The sequence below is a fragment of the Cetorhinus maximus genome, unplaced genomic scaffold (genome assembly GCF_964194155.1).
Source record: "Cetorhinus maximus unplaced genomic scaffold, sCetMax3.hap1.1 HAP1_SCAFFOLD_620, whole genome shotgun sequence".
NCBI classification, from domain to species: Eukaryota; Metazoa; Chordata; class Chondrichthyes; order Lamniformes; family Cetorhinidae; genus Cetorhinus; species Cetorhinus maximus.
In genome coordinates, this window is record NW_027596562.1 from 95,068 (window position 1) to 113,914 (window position 18,847).

Sequence of the window (18,847 nt, forward strand, 5' to 3'; positions counted from 1 at the left end):
AGCAGCAGTGTGTACCATCTACAAGATGCACTGCAGGAATTCACCAAGGCTCCTTAGACAGCACCTTCCAAACCCACGATCACTACCATCTAGAAGGACAATGGTAACAGATAGATGGGAACACCACCAACTGAAAGTTCCCCTCCAAGTCACTCAGCATCCTGACTTGGAAATATATTGGTGTTCCTTCACTATCACTGGGTCAAAACCCTGGAAGTCCCTCCCTAACAGCATTATGGGTGTACTTACACCACACGGACTTCAGCAGCTCAAGAAGGCAGCTCACCATCACCTTTCCAAGGGCAACTAGGGATGGGCAATAAATACTGGCCCAAGCAGCAAAGCCCACATCCTATGAATTATTTAAAACAAAGTTCTGGGCCCCATACTTATGGATGTGGAGTCATTGGAGGCATACAGAGGAGATGGGGGCAGCGTGTCAGGAATTGTGGGCAGTGAGTCGGCAGATGGGGCAGAGTGTCGGGAGATGGGGGCAGCGTGTCGGGAGATGGGGCAGCGTGTCAGGAGATGGGGGAAGAGTGTCGGGAGATGGGGGCAGAGTGTCGGGAGATGGGGGCAGAGTTTCGGGAGATGGGGGCAGAGTGTCGGGAGATGGAGGCAGTGTGTCGGGAGATGGGGGCAGAGTGTCGGGAGATGGGGGCAGAGTGTCGGGAGATGGGGGCAGAGTGTCGGGAGATGGAGGCAGAGTGTCGGGAGATGGGGCAGAGTGTCGGGAGATGGGGGCAGAGTGTCGGGAGATGGGGGCAGAGTGTCGGGAGATGGGGGCAGAGTGTCGGGAGATGGGGGCAGAGTGTCGGGAGATGGGGGCAGAGTGTCGGGAGATGGGGGCAGAGTGTCGGGAGATGGGGCAGAGTGTCGGGAGATGGGGGCAGAGTGTCGGGAGATGGGGGCAGAGTGTCGGGAGATGGGGGCAGAGTGTCGGGAGATGGGGGCAGAGTGTCGGGAGATGGGGCAGAGTGTCGGGAGACGGGGGCAGTGCGTCAGAAGATGGAGGCAGCGTGTGGAGACTTGGGAATGTTAGGGGGAATACAGTAAGAATTTATTGAAAGGGAATTACTTAGATGGCAGACAGCGTCATCGAGTGCACTAATAGTTAAAGGTTACCAGATGAACTTTGCACACCCTTGGGGCCTGCAATCACCAGAAAGACCTTAGTAACTGGACTGGAGACCGAGGATGAAAACAACATAGAGTAAGTGTGCTCGTCAACAGATAAGGACAGGACAGACGGTCCCAGCTTAGATAGGGGGAGAAGGCTCTGCCTGGGTGACCAGAGATATCTGTTTAATATAAACCAATATGCGGACAAGATTGGAATTTGAACAATGTTCTTGTACGTGATCTGTGATGTATAAATAAGCTGTATGCTTGTAATTGGGTAGAGTGTTACCTCAAGTTGCTTTGAGGTGGTTCTCTCCTTGCAATTGCTCGAGTAAATGATTGTAACCTGTACCTGATCCTCCTGTGGTTCGTTTGTCAAAGATACCACAACAACTGGCGTCGTCGACTGGATACTGGGATCGGATCCTCGGGACGGCTGTGCAAAGTGGGTGAGTATAATTTATTTACCACCCACAGTTAGTGCAGTAAGCCTACCCGAGAATGGTCTGGTCGAGTATCAAAAGAATCGGGAGGAGGACTCAGGGCAGGAGGTGCCGGGGTAGGAGGCGGAGCCGTGCTGGTGGGCTAGCAGTGCCGGAGCCACACAGGGAGGCCGGACCACTACCCTGAGAGGAGGCAGAGTCGCACTGGCAGGCTACGGTTTGAAATAGAACCATAGTTGAAGCTGCGCAGGGGCCAGACCCCTGGGGAAAACAAAAAAGATCACAAGTAACTAAGTTGTCAGGGCCGCGCAAACTAACTGCACAGAGATAGACGGAATAGAAGAATAGAATACCATCAGGAAAACAGGAAATTGCTATGGAACTCGACTGGGCAGCCGCGGACTCCATCACAAGGTTCATCGCGGAACAACAGTCAAAATTAATCAAGAAAATGTGGAAGGATGATTGGGACCCAAAAGGTCCCCTAGTGTATTTTCTGTAACTTAAAAAAATGAATTGTTCTAAGTTACAAGAGCTGTTTGCGCTGAAGAGAAAGAGAGCGAGAAAAAGGGGGTACCCCTAGGGGAGGTAATGAGCAGTGACAGGCAGGAGCAGAGGAAATGGGATCTTCAGTCAGTTTGATTGTCCAGATAGGTGGAGCCTCCAAGGTTCCTTTATTCCCCCCGCTGCTACTTGAAGTTTCGTTTAGAGTATGAGAGTTTTAAATCGTTATGTTCAATGTTATAGGGATATAAATACATACCTTTATATATGTGTGTGTTTGTGTGCAAGGAAGCACTTGTATGTGAGCTTTAATGTGTTTTCTTCCCTAAAATGTCATGTGTGTGTGAAGTTCAGCACTTTAGAGTCGAAAGCCCCGAATTAGATTAAAGGAAAAAAATACTCAAACTTTCCAAAGTTCTGAGCATAAGGTTTGAGTTGAGATTTCTGGCAAAAACCACAGTTTGAATTTATTGTAAAGATAAAACAGCCTTTGTTTGAGATGAACCAACCTTGCAGACTAGTAGAGGGTAACCCTTATCACCAGCTTCCAAGCTGATTGGGATTGATACATACGAGTTACATTAGCTCATACGAGTTGGTATTCTAAAATTCTGAGGGGAAAAAAAATACCTGAAATTCAAAAGGATTCTAGCAAAACTAAAAGTCATAAACACACGGCCTAGGTGGTTCCAATGGATTTGAAGAGTTAATTTAAATATGAAAGGAAATCTGCATCCCAACAGCACTGTTATTTGAATTTGGGACAATCTTGAGATGTAAAGTGCAGTGTAATTTACAAAGTTACTTTTGAATAACTAGGATGCTATCCAAGATAAAGAGTGTGTCGATAAACAAATGGGACTTTTAATCTGGATATAAATCATTACGCATGAGAAAGAGGTAGTTTTAATTTTGATAGTGTAAATTACAGTTCTTACAAAGTTTTTAAAAAATTGCAGTTTGGTTTCCAATAAACTTCTCAAAAGGGATTTTTTTTATTTTTAAAGGTTTTACAACAATTGACACGAATTCAAATGCTGCAAGCTTTTTGTCATTGTCAGTATGTTCCCCAAATATAAAGTTAAGCTCAAGACCTTGACGAAGTTTGAGAGAAATCCAATTTTTGACCGAGTTAATTAATCTGGGGCAATTCTAAAAAAAGGATCAGACACAATTTAGTGGGTTACATTTGAGACAATAAAATGTTGTTTGAGAGGAAGATAAGGAAGCAAAACATGTCGATGCTTTAAAGCTGTTATGAGAATACTTTATTAGACTGTAAAGTCTCTCCAGGCAACCTGAACAAGATAAGCTATTGCATGTGTAAAATGGTATCAGGAAAGGATTAAGGTAGGAGAAAGAGTTAGGGAAAGGGGATACAATATACAAACTGTTTTAAGGGGACTGAATTTGATAATCTGGCCACATCATGAGCAGTGAATACACAATACTAAATAGCAAGAAGTACAAGTAAATCAGTACTGTGGCAGGGACAGAAACCTGATTGGAGGAATTCAAACATGGAGTTCTTGGAAAGTTGGACATGATTTTGGGAGGTGACAACACGTTCAAGGAGTTTCAGAAGAAGGGAGGTTGCAGATGGGGCAGTCGCTGCAAGGACGGTGAAATCAAAGGCTTGTTTTTTGAGGAGGGGTGATAATGGCAGATTCGAAGGAGAGAGGGACACTACCTGAAGAGAGAGAACGATTAACAATATCAGTGAACATGGGGAAGTTGGGGGATCAGCAGTTTAGTGGGAATAGGGTCAATGGAGCAGGAGGTGGGTCTCATGGTCAAGATGAGCACTGAAAGGGCATGAGGGAAGATGGGAGAGAAACTGGAGGAAGATGTGGGTTCAGGGCTCGGACAAGGGGGAATCTTTAGAGACAGTTTGTCCCGGTGGGTTAGTGGAAGGGAGGGAAGCAGCAGAGGCAGCTGATCGGATTGTCTCAATCTTAGTGACAAAGAAGCTCCATGAGCTCCTCACGCTTGTTGTTGGAGGTGAGGATGGAGGAGACAGGGGAGATGGAGAGCCCATCAAAAGGAACTAACTTGTGTTAGAGATATTAAAAAGATTCAACAAACCGTGTTTATCACAAAGCTGATTTATTTGACTTTTATCTAGAATATTAACCTCTATAACTGGGCTGGATTTTATTACCAGGAGCAGAAACAGACACCAAAGAACCTGGTTCAGTCTGGATATGATTAACAGCAAAATCCAATCAGTGTAGTTACTTGTGAACTCGCTGGTGTCTCAGCTGATGGGATGACTCATTGAGTCCCTTCCCACACTTGGAGCAGGTGAACGGCTTCTCTACTTTGAATGTGTTCGTGTTTAAACAAGTTGGATGAATGAGTAAATCCATTTTCAAACACAGTGCCGGTGAATGGCCTCTCCACATTGTGAGTATGCTGGTGCCTCAGCAGATTGGAGAAGTGAGTGAATCCCTTCCCACACTCAGAGCAGGTGAACAGTCTCTCTCCAGTGTGAATTCGCTGGTGTAGTGTGAGGTCATATGAACGTCTGAACCCAGTCCCACAGTGTTCACACTGACGAGAATGGTCTCTCGTCAGTGTGAACACGTTGATGGGATATCAGGTTCTGGGGAATTTTAAAGCATTTCCCGCAGTCTGGGCATTAAAAAGGTCTCTCGTCAGTGTGAACTTGTTGATGTCTCAGCAGGGTGGATAACTGAGTAAATCCTGTCCCACACTTGGAGCATGTGAATGGCCTCTCCCTGGTGTGAACTCGCTGATGTGTCAGCAGGTTGGATGACCGATTAAATCCCTTCCCACAGTCAGAGCAGGTGAACAGCCTCTCCCCAGTGTGAGTGGGCTGGTGTTCAGTGAGTTGAGATGATCCTATGAACCCAGTCCCACAGTGAGAGCACCTGAACGGTCTTTCATCAATGTGGACACGTTGATGGGACATCAGTTCCCCAGAACTTTTATAGCACTTCCCACAGTCCAGACATTTAAATGGTTTCTCCCCAGTGTGAACTCGCTGGTGTCTCTGCAGGTTGGATGACTGAGTGAATCCCTTCCCACACTCAGAGCAGGTGAAGGGTCTCTCCCCATTGTCAGTGTGCTAATGCCTCAGCAGGTTGGAGAAGTGAGTGAATCCCTTCCCACACATGGAGCAGGTGAACGGTCTCTCTCCAGTGTGAATTTGCTGGTGTAGTGTGAGGTTATATGATCATCTGAACCCAGTCTCACAGTGAGAGCACCTGAATGGTCTCTCGTCAGTGTGAACACATTGATGGGACATCAGGTTCCTGGAGCTTTTAAAGCATTTCCCACAGTCTGGGCATTTAAGAGGTCTCTCCCCACTGTGATATTGCTAGTGTTTAAGCAGGTGCAATGACCATGTGAATCCCTTCCCACACTCGGAGCAGGTGAACAGTCTCTTTCCAGTGTGACTGCGCCGATGAATTTCCAGCTGGGATGAGTAACCAAATCCCTTCCCACAATCCCCACATTTCCATGGTTTCTCCCCATTGTAACTGCATTTATGTTCTGACAGGCCAGATGATTGGCTGAAGCCTTGTCCACACACAGAACACGTGTACGGTTTGTCCCCACTGTGAACGGTGCTTTTTCCTTCCATATTCAAGATCCAATAATACTCAGGTTATGATAAACTGGGTGATTCCATCAGATCCTGATGTGATGTTTGGATTGAGTTTCCCGACTGAAAATCCTCCCATTCTAATACCCTGTGAAATTGATTTAAAACAGAAAAAAGGGAGTGAGAGAGAACCCACAAAAACACAAAGGCAGGTTGTGAAACTGAGCTGAATGAATCTGAGAATTTGTGGGGCCGGCACTAGGAAAAAGTGACCATGAAAACTGCTGGACTGACAACTGGTTCACTGATGTCCTTTAGGTAAGGGAACCTGCCACCTGATCTGATTGAATCTAAGGAAGGAGGGAGAGAAGGAGACAGAGATGGGAGAGGCAGGCGGAAAAGGAGAGGGAATTTTATATCTACAACTCGACTAGAACATTGACAAAACCACTGAAACTCTCAACCACCACCACCTAGAAGGACCAGGGTAGCAGGTGTATGTGAAAACCATCACCTCCAAATTCCCCTCCAGGCCACACACTGTCCTGACTTGTCTGACATCCAGCACTGGGTGAACATAAATTTCCTCCATGTAAATATTATTTTCCACACAATGTGACTGCAGATTTTCAATATTTGCTGGTCTTGTTAGTGAAAAGACAGGGGAGTGGGACTAGCTGATTGGCTCTTGCAGAGAGCCAGCATGGGCACAATGGGCTGAATAGCCTCCGTCTGTATTGTCATCATTCAATGATTCTATTACTCGATGAAAAAGAACCTACACTGGAGGCCAGGGACCAACTTCTGTAACCAACACCCACCCTGATACAAACCGGCTCTTAATTGGTCCGTCTGTGTTTCTAGACTCGGTTCTGCAAGCAACGCCTGCAATAGAATAATAGCAAAATACTGCAGCTGCTGGAACTCTGAAATAAAAAGAGAAAATGCTGGAAATACTCAGCATGTCAGGCAGTATTTGCGGAGAGAGAAACAGAGTTAACGTTTCAGTGTGTGCAGAATGAGTTACAGGGAATAAAAATGGTGCAGAACTTGATGGTCAGTATAGCTCAGAAGTGGAAGAGGAATGGACTATAGCACAGGAAAAACAGTTCCTGACTATGAAAGATACTATGGGAAGATAAAGCTGGTGAGACAGCAGCACATGGTGGGCGGATGGGCAGCAATGGAAACCTCATTTAGATACAGTCGGCAAAAGCAACAGTAAAATACTCAACATCATTAAAATACACCCAGTATTAGAGGCAGAGGAAGTTACAGAGTGGCAGAGAGATGATCAGGGAGGGCAGAGGGTGAAATAGAGCATCACATGGACATGGATTCAGATCCACAGTGAAGGAGTCACATCAGCCCCACAGCAATGGAACATCACACAAGTAACAGTCTCCAGTCTTACATAAGGTTAGTTTGGAGAAACTGGGGTTGTTCTCCTTGGAGCAAAGCAGATCTAGGGGAGATTTGATAGAGGTGTACAGTTTATGATTGGTTTAGATAAAGTAGACAAAGAAATGCTGCTCCCATTAGCTGACTGTAAAAGGAGTAAGGGACACAGATTTAAGATTATAAGAACATAAGAAATAGGAGCAGGAGTTGGCCATTCAGCCCTCAAGCCTGCCCTGCCATTCAAAAAGATCAAGGCTGATCTGCCCAAGGCCTCAAATCATCTCTCGTGCCAGCTCCTCATAGCCCTCAATTCCCTGACATTTCAAAAAACTATCTACATCCTCTTTAAATACTTGCAGCAGTCTAGCCTCTACAACTCTCTGGGGTCGAGAATTCCAGACATTTACTACCCTCTGAGAGAAGAAATTCCTTCGCATCTCAGTTCCAAATGAGTGCCCTCTTATTCTGTAACTATGTCCCCTAGTTCGAGATTCCCCCACTAGTGGAAGCATCTTCTCAGCATCTATCCTGTCAAGCCCCCTCAGAATCTTGTACATTTCAATAAGATCACCCCTCATTCTTCTAAACTCTAATAAATAAAGGTCAAACCTGTTTAGCCGCTCTTGATACATCAAACCCCTCATCCTAGGGTTCAGCCTAGTGAACCTATTTTGAACTGCCTGCAATGCCAGTGTATCCTTTTTTAAATACAGGGACCAAAATTGTACACAGTACTCCAGGTGCGGCCTCACCAACACCCTATACAGTTGTAACAAGACTTCCCTCTGTTTAAACTCCAACCCCCTAGCAATACAGGCCAAAATTCCATTTGCCTTCTTAATTACTTGCTGCACCAGCATGCTAACCTATTGTGTTTAATGCACAAGAACACCCAGATCCCTCTGTGCTGCATTTTTTTGGATTCTCTATCGTCAAGATAAACGAGGGGAGGGGGGGATGTGTGGAAGAACTTGTTTTTCGCATATAGCGTGGTAATGACTTCAACAACTGATAATATCCAGGTCCTGGCGAATCGAGTGACAATATCAGGTTTTGAAGTGATGTTTGGTTTGAGTTTGCTGTGCGTAAATCCTCCCCTTCTGACTCTCCGGAAAGGGAGTTTCCAAAATCCATCCCTGTCAGTCCAGGATAGAAATTCACAAAATTTTCTCCTTCTGCCACCTGGACCAGGATGACCGCGCATGCGCCCTGCTGCACATTGCCCCTTATAAAGATGGCGGACATTAATCCAGGTCTGACCGCGGCAGAAGCTCCACAGCTTTTCCTCCGCTTTTACAACCGACGACGGTAGCCTCTAATTCTGGAGTCTGCAGCTTACACAACATACTTACAAAGCTTTCCTAGCCAAATGCAAGATTCATCGCTCGCTCCGTTTCCTATTTCACGAACTATTTTTGGACCCGACGAACATGGAGCTTTCAATCGCCATTACTGTCGCTGCGCATGCGCTAAACACGGCGGCATTACGCATGCAGATAGGGGACGTTCACCACCTTGGGGAATGCTGGGTAAATACCCCGCCATTCTAAGTTCAAATTTGTTAACCGTGATTTGTTTTGCTGATATGCGGTGGAGTCTGGGACAGGTGGATCCAATATCAAAATTAGATAAAAAATTATAATGAAGGGCATTTGCATGGGTCATCCATTATTCACCAGAAAGAAGGAGGATGGGAATTGGTGGAGAATTGGGAGACCCAAAAACAGCAGAATCCAATCCCTGCAGTCACATGTGAACTCACTGGTGTCCCAGAATGAGTGAATTGCTGCCATACACAGAACATTTAAGCAGCCTCTCTTTGATATGAATGAACTGCTCATGCATCAAATTCTTTGAACTTCAAAGTTCAGATGAGAGAGACAGAAACGGAATGAGGACAACTGCAATTATTGGGAGATGGAGAAACTGAATAAATCCTTTGCAGTCAATAAATATCTGAGCAGTCTCTCTCCAGCGGAACTGGGCATATTTTCAGAAAAACCGGTCTGATTACTTCCCACATTTTGCCTTGCAGCACCATTTCTTTTGTCAGTTAATCTCCCGTGCCTTACATCTTATCACTGCTCTTCTCTTTTTTTTAACTTTAATTCCCGAGATCCACCTCTGTACTCATTCTGGATCTGTTGATGTCTAACATTTCCATCTCATGTCTGATCTCTATTCTTCACTCTACTTATGATGGTAGATCTGGTTTTGTTTTGTTTTGTTTTGTTTTGAGTCAGTAAGTAACTCATCTAAGTTATGAAATTTCACAAAACAGCAACAAAGCTTCATTCCAATCAGGAATCAAGCACATTCCGTGGTAATAAGAGCACCAAATCCTAACCACTAGACAACTGGGGAATCCACGTGAAAGTTGGCTGATGCACAATAATTTTGCAATGTCTTCACTTCAGACCAATTTCACTAGAGGCAAGTTTCTCTGCCAAAATGGTATGTTTACATAGAACACAAATGACTTGTTCAGCCAATGACAACATTGAATGCTGTTGACAGGTACATGAAATTGACAGGGAAGGGTAATAGTCCAACAGGCTGTGGATGTGCAATCTTCAACTTCTAAAACCCACTAACTTAATCATTGTGGTCCCTGTGAAACTTACAAGGCAATGCACTGCAGATACTCAACACTAAAAGCAACTGACACATGTCAAGTTCTAAACACTGTCATGCCACATCTCTTCCTGCTTCTGTCCCCGCCTCGCCCCCTGCTCCCTCTGTCTGTACAACTCTGAGGTCAATTAGCTGCTTGATGCAGACACTGTCAGTTCGGGAACCCAATCTACACCTGGAAAGCAGGGACAGGGAATGGAAGACACAAGTCATTGAGAAGAGATGGGTTTGAAGATGACATGGTAAAGAAAAGCAGGAATTCATCTCCCTGATTATCCCACGTACTGATTACAGGAATGTGCACAGTGCCAATTATCCACAGTTTCATTCTCTTTCCAGTCTTGTGTACGTTGTTAAGCTTTGAAGTTTATATTTTCATACAGAAGTATATTTTCAGACAGATTTTCAATGTGGAGAGAGCGGAGCTAGGATGAGCTAATGTTGTTCAGACGATGTACTGTAAGAAGGTACATAACAGGCTGATGATAACAGTGCCTCTTTTGAAACAGTGGGAGACAGTGGAAGATTGGCACCAATAAAAGTGTCCTTCAACTAGTCCGGTTTCAAATCTCGTTCTAGAAATGACAAGAAAACAGAATGAATTTACTCTGTGTCTTGACTTCAAATAAACAGGATGCAAGGTAAGAAAATATATTTTGTGAGATTAGGTTGTAAAATGGCAAAGTGGGCGTGAAAAAATAACCGTGGTGTTTGGAAACATAGAATTATAGGAAGTTACACTTTTCAATTTGGCATGCTGCTTTGAAATAGCAGCTGTGATTGTTTGATCAGGAGTGATATTTCTGCCGGTTTGAACATCAGGCAGAAAAGCCTTCCCCTTTACCACCCACATTTAGCCTCGCAGCATCATCCCTTTAGTCAGCTCATCCCTCATGCCTTGCATCTTATCACTGTCCATGAGTAACAGAAACGGAATGAGGACAACTGCAATTATTGTGGCAACAGTCTGAATCTTCAGCTTGTTAATACCAGCTTTAGGTATCTTGCAACTCACCTTGGTACATGTTACTGTGGTGTAATTGGTTACTACATGTAACAATTATATGAGGGGTTTTTAGATCGAGCACAACCTAATATTGTTCACTTTTTACCCCCTTGGGTATTGGCTGCCACACAGTTCCAAGTTTTTTCTTTTTGTGTCCTTTCACTGCCAGAAAAATATTCCCCAAAATTTGCCAATTCTGCTGTTATCCATTAACTCTTCAACTAAACAATACCTCGTTTTTTTTCCCCAAATGGGATATGGAGAATATGTGGTTGTGATGATACAAACCCATGTTCAAATTCAGAAATGTGAAAATACAGTTCAGTTCATAGACCGAAGAATCTGTGGTTGTTCTTCTTAAAGCCGAGAAGGGTAAGAGGAATTGTGTTTGAGCTTATTAAAATCATGAAAAGTTCAGATAGAGAAATTAAAGAGAAAATGCTTCAAATGGATGAAGGGTCGATAACAGATGATAACCAATTTAAGAAGAGTGTCTGAAGTATCAGGTAACAAGATGAGAAGTGTTGTTTTTTTAAAAACAATCATTTGGCATTTGGAAATCACTGCCTAATAGGATAATGCAAACAGAATGAACTGCAGTCTTGAAAAGGGGAAACGAGAAGGAGGACATTCTGCAGCAACGTGAGGAAAGGGTGGGGAAGTAGGACTGACTGTGCTGCTAGTGTAGACACAGTGGGTCAAACTGCCTCCTGTGTGGGGAAAGGGTGGGGAAATGGGATTGACTACACTGCCAGTGCAGACACAATGGGTCAAGCTGCTTCTGTCTGTGTTGTACTTTCCTGTGACTCCGCAATTTGACCCACTTCTGAAAACTGGATCAGACCATTTCAGAAATTTACAGCCAATTCACTATTCAGCTCTCAGCAACAATTTCATCTCACCGTCATCTTTCATTCACTTTGAGCTGCCAAGGCTCCAAATGATGGAATTTGCTCCCTCAAACTCTCTGCCTCTGTCACTCTCTCCCCTCCTTTAAGATGCTGCTTAAAACTTACCCCTTTTATCAAGCTTCTGGCCACCCATCCTAATATCTCCTTCTGGATGGGTCACAATCAAACTTTGGGAATGCTTCCTGTGAAGTGCTTTGCGGTGTTTTATTGGGTTAAATGTCAATCAGTGAAAATTGTTGTTGTTCAGCTCCACACGGTGGGATTGGAGCTGAGGGGACAGAAAGGATCCAGCTCAGTCAGTGGCATTCTGCCTCGTGTGTGGAAGTACAGCTAGGGAGAGATACTTGAACATTTGGGCCCTATTCCTGAGCTGGATGAGCTGTTTACTACATGGAGACTATGAAATGTATTAACGGAGTCAGTGATTGAAGCAGAGACCAAGGAAACATAGAAGAACAGGTTAAGAAGGTGAGTGAATGACAGAGGGAGAAAGATCGTGGTGGTTTGGCGGGCCTGTGAGATTAGGACTAATTCTGCTAGGGAGTCTAAACACCAACATGGACTTGTTGGAGGTGACAGTCTGATTCTATTTGATAATATTTCTGAAACTTTTGGATGTCAAAAATGCATCAATGCATAAATGGCAGCATGAAATATTGTGCACAGTAGATGAAGCTTCATGAATAAATTAGTTTCCCATTGCTCTGAGAATCCATTTATCATTCATATGGATTGGGACAGACTTTGGTAAACTGGGATGTCATGGGAATGTGTTAATTATTAACAGGTTAATATCACACACAGTGATTCCAGGTTAAATTACCATCAGAAAATCAGTTGCTCTGAGCACTTTTTCTTATCCTTATTTTATTTATCTTATTTATTCAAGAGGGCATTAGATGATTATTTGAATAGTAACAATGTGCAGGGGTACAAGGAAAATGCAGGTCACTGGCACTGGTCATAATGCTCATTTGGAGAGCCGGTGCAGAGACGATGGGCCGAATGTCCTCCTTCTGTGCCATTCAGATTCTGTGGTTATCAGTCACATGTAGGCCAGACCAGATAAAGATGACAGATTTCCTTCCCTAAAGGGCATGTGTAATCAGATGTATTTTTTATGAAAACCGATGATAGTCTCATTGTTAACTAGCTGGTGATTACAGATTTATTAATTGAATTTAGATTCCACCAGCTGCCTTGGTGGGTTTTGAACCCGTGTTCTCAGAGCATTAGCCTGGGCCTCTGGATTACTCGTACAGTTGTCCCAGCTTTACAAAGACAGCATATCCTGAAAACAGCCCTACCTTTCCATTCAAAATAAGAAATCGAACACTATGTGGTTATTGCACCTCTCATTATAAAACAGACCAGTATTTAACTTTACAAATATGCATAAAGTATTGGGCCAGTGTCCATAAGTTACACGTCAAACATCACACAATGAATGTCACAATGTGTTACTCATACAAAATCTTAAAATAAACAATTCCAGCTACTGACCTGGAGCCTAATATTTACAAACAGCTACAACTGTCATCTTATTTGGATTTCTCCATTTACAGCAGTGATTTTAAACTCAGAGGCCAGTTTAACAGTTAAATGTTACAAATGTGCTTCAGCCTTCAGAGGACACATGAACAATAATTAAGGATATCCAGTTAAGATGGGATGGAAGTCACCTCCATTTAATAAAATGTCTTCCTTTGGATTTTGTGAAGTTTATATAGCACAGAAAAAAACTCACCTGATGCTGAAAGGTGATGAATATAAAATTCGAGGTTGCTGATTTAAATTTGATTGCTGTCTTTGGTCATCTGGCGTCTTCAAAAGATGGGTTGGAGAACACAGGTGGAGCGCACACACAGTTTAATAAATCAATTAAATAAAAGCGTATTGTTTAACATCACTACATGAATAACTATCTTTTTCAGTACCCTTTGAGTAACATATTGCTTTAATTTCTTTGAACCAGGTTTAATTATTGGCTCTGAAAGGTTATATAATAATTAAGCAAATTAATTTGTATCATAATTAAGTCCTCTCTAACAACACGGTGTGTACACCTATACCACATGGACTGCAGCGGTTCAAGAAGGCTGGTCACCACCACCTTCTCAAAGGCAATTAGTGATGGAACATAAATGCTGTCTCACATTCCATCTATGAATACATAAAACAAAAAAAAAACTATCAATCACCTTGAAAACAAGGCTGGAATCAATTAAAATACGGGTCTGTAAAAATGATAATTGCACAAGATGAATTCTGAAATTTAAAAGTAAAAAACAAAGTTGGAAGTACACAGCAGCATCAGCAGCTGGGGGTGCATGATTCATCAGGACTGCTCTGTCCCGTTCCCAACAATGTGTCAACATGAAGCAGGAAACTCTCTTCTCCCTGTGCTTCCCCCTCCCTCCCTCACCGCCCTCCCCACCAGCTCCCCCCCCCCCCCCCCCCCCCCCCAACCCCACCCCCTTCACTGAGTCTGAACTGGGTACAATGCATCAACATGAAACAGAAAACTCTCTTCTCCCTGCTCCCACTCCCCTTCACTGACTCTGAATTGCGTCAAATGTACAAGGAGCTATTACTGTGTCCAGAGTTTTGTAAAATTATTTTTTATAAATAATGTTCAAAATAGTGTTACTTTTAGTTATGTTAGAGTGGGTTAACACAACCGTTTAAACTACCCTCGGGGGAGCTCGGACACCTGCTCCCTGCAGACAGGACATCATTTCACTTCACAAGGTATCATTGAGAAGATTAGTATATTCCCATCCCACAATTCTTTCCTTCTCATTTCAACATTCAGGCTGATAAATAATGTTTCAATCTGCTGATGTAATTTTAGCAAATAATTTATAACTGATAAACTCAATCTCAGGTGAGAATGTGCAATGTACTGAAATCAATTCACTTTAGTCACCACAAGTGTGAACAGTTTGTGTTTGATAGACCACCAGTTGTCCGGGAAAGCTTTGTTCACTTTGCGCAGTGATAGTATTGTAGCCAATGGGGTTTTTGAAAACTTTTCCCAATAGCCCGCTATGGTGACTTGCAACAAAGTCAGCATTAGCAATTTTTGGTAATCTCTTTGGAGACTGTTTATGTATGTTAAAAGATAGTGAAGTAAACTGAGCTGATATTCAGCAGGGAAGGTAGTATCAGTGAAGAGGTGACTTAACATTGAGTTCAACAACTTCAGAACATGAACTCTTTCCTTAATTTTATAGCTTGACCCCATGACTCCAATCATCATCGGATGATAAAGCCTAATTTTGCATGCAAGGCTATCGCCTTCCAATGGCGGACCTCTCACCCAGCATTCAGATCGGGACAGAATGTGCCCTAAACATTGCGCCAGTGCTATACGCATGCGTAAAGCGGAGCATGATTGGCACGCGCATGCGGTCTCCTGCCTGAGCATGCGCAGTGCTGTCCTGTGACCGGTGCCACAGAGAGCGGTTAGGAAAATGGCGACTGCAGCAGAAAAACAGAGTTAGTGGGTGGGCGGCAGGAATGGAGGCTTCATAAACACTCGATAAAGGCTGCATACCCTGAATAAGAAACTAACGGCTCTGCGTTTGCATCGAACAGACCGGAAATGGCTGGATCTCTCCCTCTGCACGGCCTGGGGGAAGCGGCTGTGCAGCAGGGCGCAGGCGCGGTTATCCTGGTCCAGTAGCAGGAGGAGAGTATGTTGTGCATTTCTATCCTGGGCTGACAGGGATGGATGTTTCTATAATCTCCTTTTCACAGGATATTAAATGGGAAGGATTTGCAGACGAAGAAAACTTAAATAAAACATCACATCAAGATCTGACAGAGTCACTCAATTCGTCGTAACCTGGATATTATCGGTCTCAGAACGTCAGTATTGAGTTCCAGGTCATTAACACTCACTGTGTAAAATTTCTTCCTCGCTTCCCCCCTGTAGATCTTGCCCCAAACCTTAAATCTGTGTCCTGTAATCCTTTTATGATAAAATAATGTGAACAGTTTTTCTTTAGCTACCTTAACTACACCAATCATAAACTTGTACTCCTCTATCAAATCTCTCCTCAATCCACTTTGCTTCAAGGGGAATAACCACAGTTTCTCCAACTTAACCTGAAAACTAAAATCCCTCATCCCTCGACCCATTCTGGTAAATCTTCTTCCACACCCTCTCAAGGACCCTCACATCCTTCATAATGTGTGGTGATCACTGGTTTGCACAGACCCAGATGTTCAGTGTCCATGTGTGTGACATCATCACACATCAACAATTACACTGTGACACCATCGCACATCGACAATTACACGGTGACATCACCCTGCTCCCCGGGTATTTCCTCAACTGGGAGATTTTTCTCTGACTCCAGTACTTCTGATATCTTTCCAGTTGCAGGATCCAGCAGGAGATTTTAAATTTCAAAACTGAAATTGTTTCAGGTTGAGTATTTTTGATTATTCATTTACAATTTAAAGCTTTTAGTTCTACGCTCTGTTATCTGGGAGAGATTTCATGACTCTGGGGCTGGTGTGATTCCTTTACAGTGGATCTGAATCCATGTCCATCTATTGCTCTGTTTCACCTCTACCCTCCCTGATCACCTCTCTGCCATTGTCTAACTTTCTCTGTCACTAATTACGAGTGTATTTTAACTATGTTTAGGATTTTAATGGTTCCTTCTGCCAACTGTGTCTAAATGAGGTTTCCACTGCTGCCCATCCCCTGACCATGTGCTGCTGGCTCACCAGCTTTATCTTCCCACAGTATCTTTCAGGAATTGTTTTTCCTGAGCTATAGTCCATTTCTGTTCCACTTTGGCACCTATATTGACCATCAGATTCTGCCCACCCTGAAATGGTAATTAATTAATTCTATTATGTAATGGAACATACCAAGGTGTTTCACAGGAAAGTTAGAAAGCAACATTTGACACCGAGCCACATGGGGAGATATCAGGGCAGATGAACAAAGGTTTACTAAACGAGGTAGGTTTTAAGAATTATCTTAAAGGAGGAAAGTGAGGTGGAGAAGTTTAGGGAGGAAATTACAGAGCTTGTGGCCTTGGAAACTGAAGGGGAGACACCAAATGTGGAGCAGTTAAAATCAGGAATGCTGAGCAGGTCGGAATTAGAGAAGTGTAGATATCTCGGAAGGTTGTTAGGCTGGAGGAGATTACAGAGGTAGGCAGGGAGAGACCATGGAGGGATTTGAAAACAATTATGAGCAATTTAAATTTGAGGTTCTCCTTAACCCAGAGCCTTTGTATTCAGTGAGTACAGGGGTAATGGGTGAACAAGACTTGGTGCGAGTAAGCAGAGTTTTGGATTACAGGGAAGCTGAATGTGAAGGTGTTAGGATAGTTAAGCCTAGAGGGAACAAAGAAATGGATGACAGGTTGAGCAATTACATAAGGATATATGTGGATAATGTGGGAAAAATACTTTGATCGCAGAGGAGGCTCGATGGGCTGTATGGCCTGTTCCTGTTCCTATGAACAGTCTGGTTCAGCCTCAGATAGTTGGTAGGGAGAGAGATAGAGCTGATGGTCAGGGAGTGGAGTTTATAGAGGAGATTAAAGACAATGACTTCAGTCTTCCCGATATTGAAATTGAGGAAATTTCTGTTCATCCAGACAAGTCAAGATGGTGTGTGACTTGGAGGGGAAATTGGAGGTGATGGTGTTCACATACACCTGCCACCCTGGTCCTTCTAGGTGGTGGAGGTTGAAGTATCTAGAGATTTTGTCAAAGTTCTTGTGTTTAGATATCCCCTCACCCCCTGCCTCTCCCACCTTTCCCTCCATCTCCACCCTTGTAGGCCAGAGATTGTGTAGGCTGAGACCAGTTGGCAGGTCCCCTTCCCTGAAGGACATAAGTGAAGCAGTTGTAGTTTTATGACAATCTGGCAGCTTTTATGGTCACTTTTAGCTAGTGCCGGCCCCACAAATTCCCAGATGCATCCAGCTCAATTTCACAACCTACCTTTGTGTTTTTGTGGGTTCTCTCTCACTCCCTTCTTTCTGTTTTAAATCAATTTCACAGGGCATTAGAAGGGGAGGATTTTCATTCAGGAAACTGAAACCAAACATCACATCAGGATCTGACCGAGTCGCCTAATTTATTGTGACCTGAATATCATCGGATTTTGAACATGGAAGGAAAAAGCACCGTTCACAGTGGGGAGAAACCGTGGAAATGTGGGGATTGTGGGAAGGGATTCAGATACCCATCTCAGCTGGAAACTCATCAACGCAGTCACACTGGGGAGAGGCCGTTCACCTGCTCTGAGTGTGGGAAGAGATTCCGTCAGTCATCCAACCTGCAGACACACCAGCGAGTCCACACTGATAAGAGACCTTTTAAATGCCCAGACTGTGGGAGGTGTTTTAAAAGTTCTGGTGAACTGATGTGCCATCAACGTGTTCACACTGATGAGAGACCGTTCAGCTGCTCTCACTGTGGGACTGGGTTCAGGTGGTCATCTCACTTCATTGAACACCAGCGGATCCACACTGGGGAGAGACCATTCACCTGCTCCAACTGTGGGAAGGGATTCACTCAGGCATCCCACCTGCTGTCACACCAGCGACTTCACACTGGTGAGAGGCCATTCACCTGTTCCAGGTGTGGGAAGGGATTCACTCAGGCATCCCACCTGCTGACACACCAGGTGGTTCACAGTGGTGAGAGGCCGTTCACCTGCTCCGAGTGTGGGAAGGGATTCACTCAGTCATCCAACCTGCTGAGACACCAGCGGGTTCACAGTGGTGAGAGGCCGTACACCTGCTCCGAGTGTGGGAAGGGATTCACTCAGTCATCCAACCTGCTGAGACACCAGCGAGTTCACAAGTAACTACAGTGATTGGATGTTGTTGTGAAATCACATCCAGGACTGAACCATGTTCATTGAGGTCTCTTTCTGCTGATGTTAATAAACTCCAGGTCAGTTATATAGGTTGATAATCTGGATAAAAGTCAAATAAATCAGCTTTGTGTTAAACTCACCATGTGTCAAGACCCTTTAATCTCTCTAATACAAGCTAGTTCCTTTTGAAGGGCTCTCCCTCTCCCTGTTTCCTCCATCATCACCTCCAACAACAAGTGTGAGGAGGTCATGGAGCTTTTTTGTCACTAAGATTGAGACAATCCGATCAGCTGCCTCTGCTGCTTCCCTCCTTTCAACTAGCCGACCGGGACAAACTGTCTCTAAGGTTCCCCCTTGTCTGAGCCCTGAACCCACATCTTTCTCCAGTTTCTC

At 44.0% G+C, this 18,847-nt stretch overlaps 1 protein-coding gene and 1 pseudogene across 2 annotated transcripts; both read left to right on the plus strand.

Moving 5' to 3' along the window:
- Window positions 1-979: 979 nt before the first annotated feature.
- LOC144674297 (uncharacterized) lies at window positions 980-18,592 on the plus strand. Of its 2 annotated transcripts, XM_078535723.1 has the most exons (3): window positions 1,218-1,571; window positions 10,185-10,316; window positions 17,632-18,592. In XM_078535723.1, the coding sequence occupies exon 3, from the start codon at window positions 17,741-17,743 to the stop codon at window positions 18,440-18,442; it is 702 nt and encodes a 233-aa protein (XP_078391849.1). In that variant the 5' UTR covers window positions 1,218-1,571; window positions 10,185-10,316; window positions 17,632-17,740; the 3' UTR covers window positions 18,443-18,592. The 2 variants fall into 2 exon arrangements, with proteins under 2 accessions (XP_078391850.1, XP_078391849.1); XM_078535724.1 differs by lacking the exon at window positions 10,185-10,316 and having other exon boundaries at window positions 980-1,571.
- Window positions 14,579-14,696, plus strand: LOC144674301 (U4 spliceosomal RNA; annotated as a pseudogene).
- Window positions 18,593-18,847: the final 255 nt, after the last annotated feature.

Bases quoted from the DNA above. Each gene is read 5' to 3' on its own strand.
- LOC144674297 (XM_078535724.1), top strand. From the start codon at position 17,741: ATGGAAGGAAAAAGCACCGTTCACAGTGGGGAGAAACCGTGGAAATGT.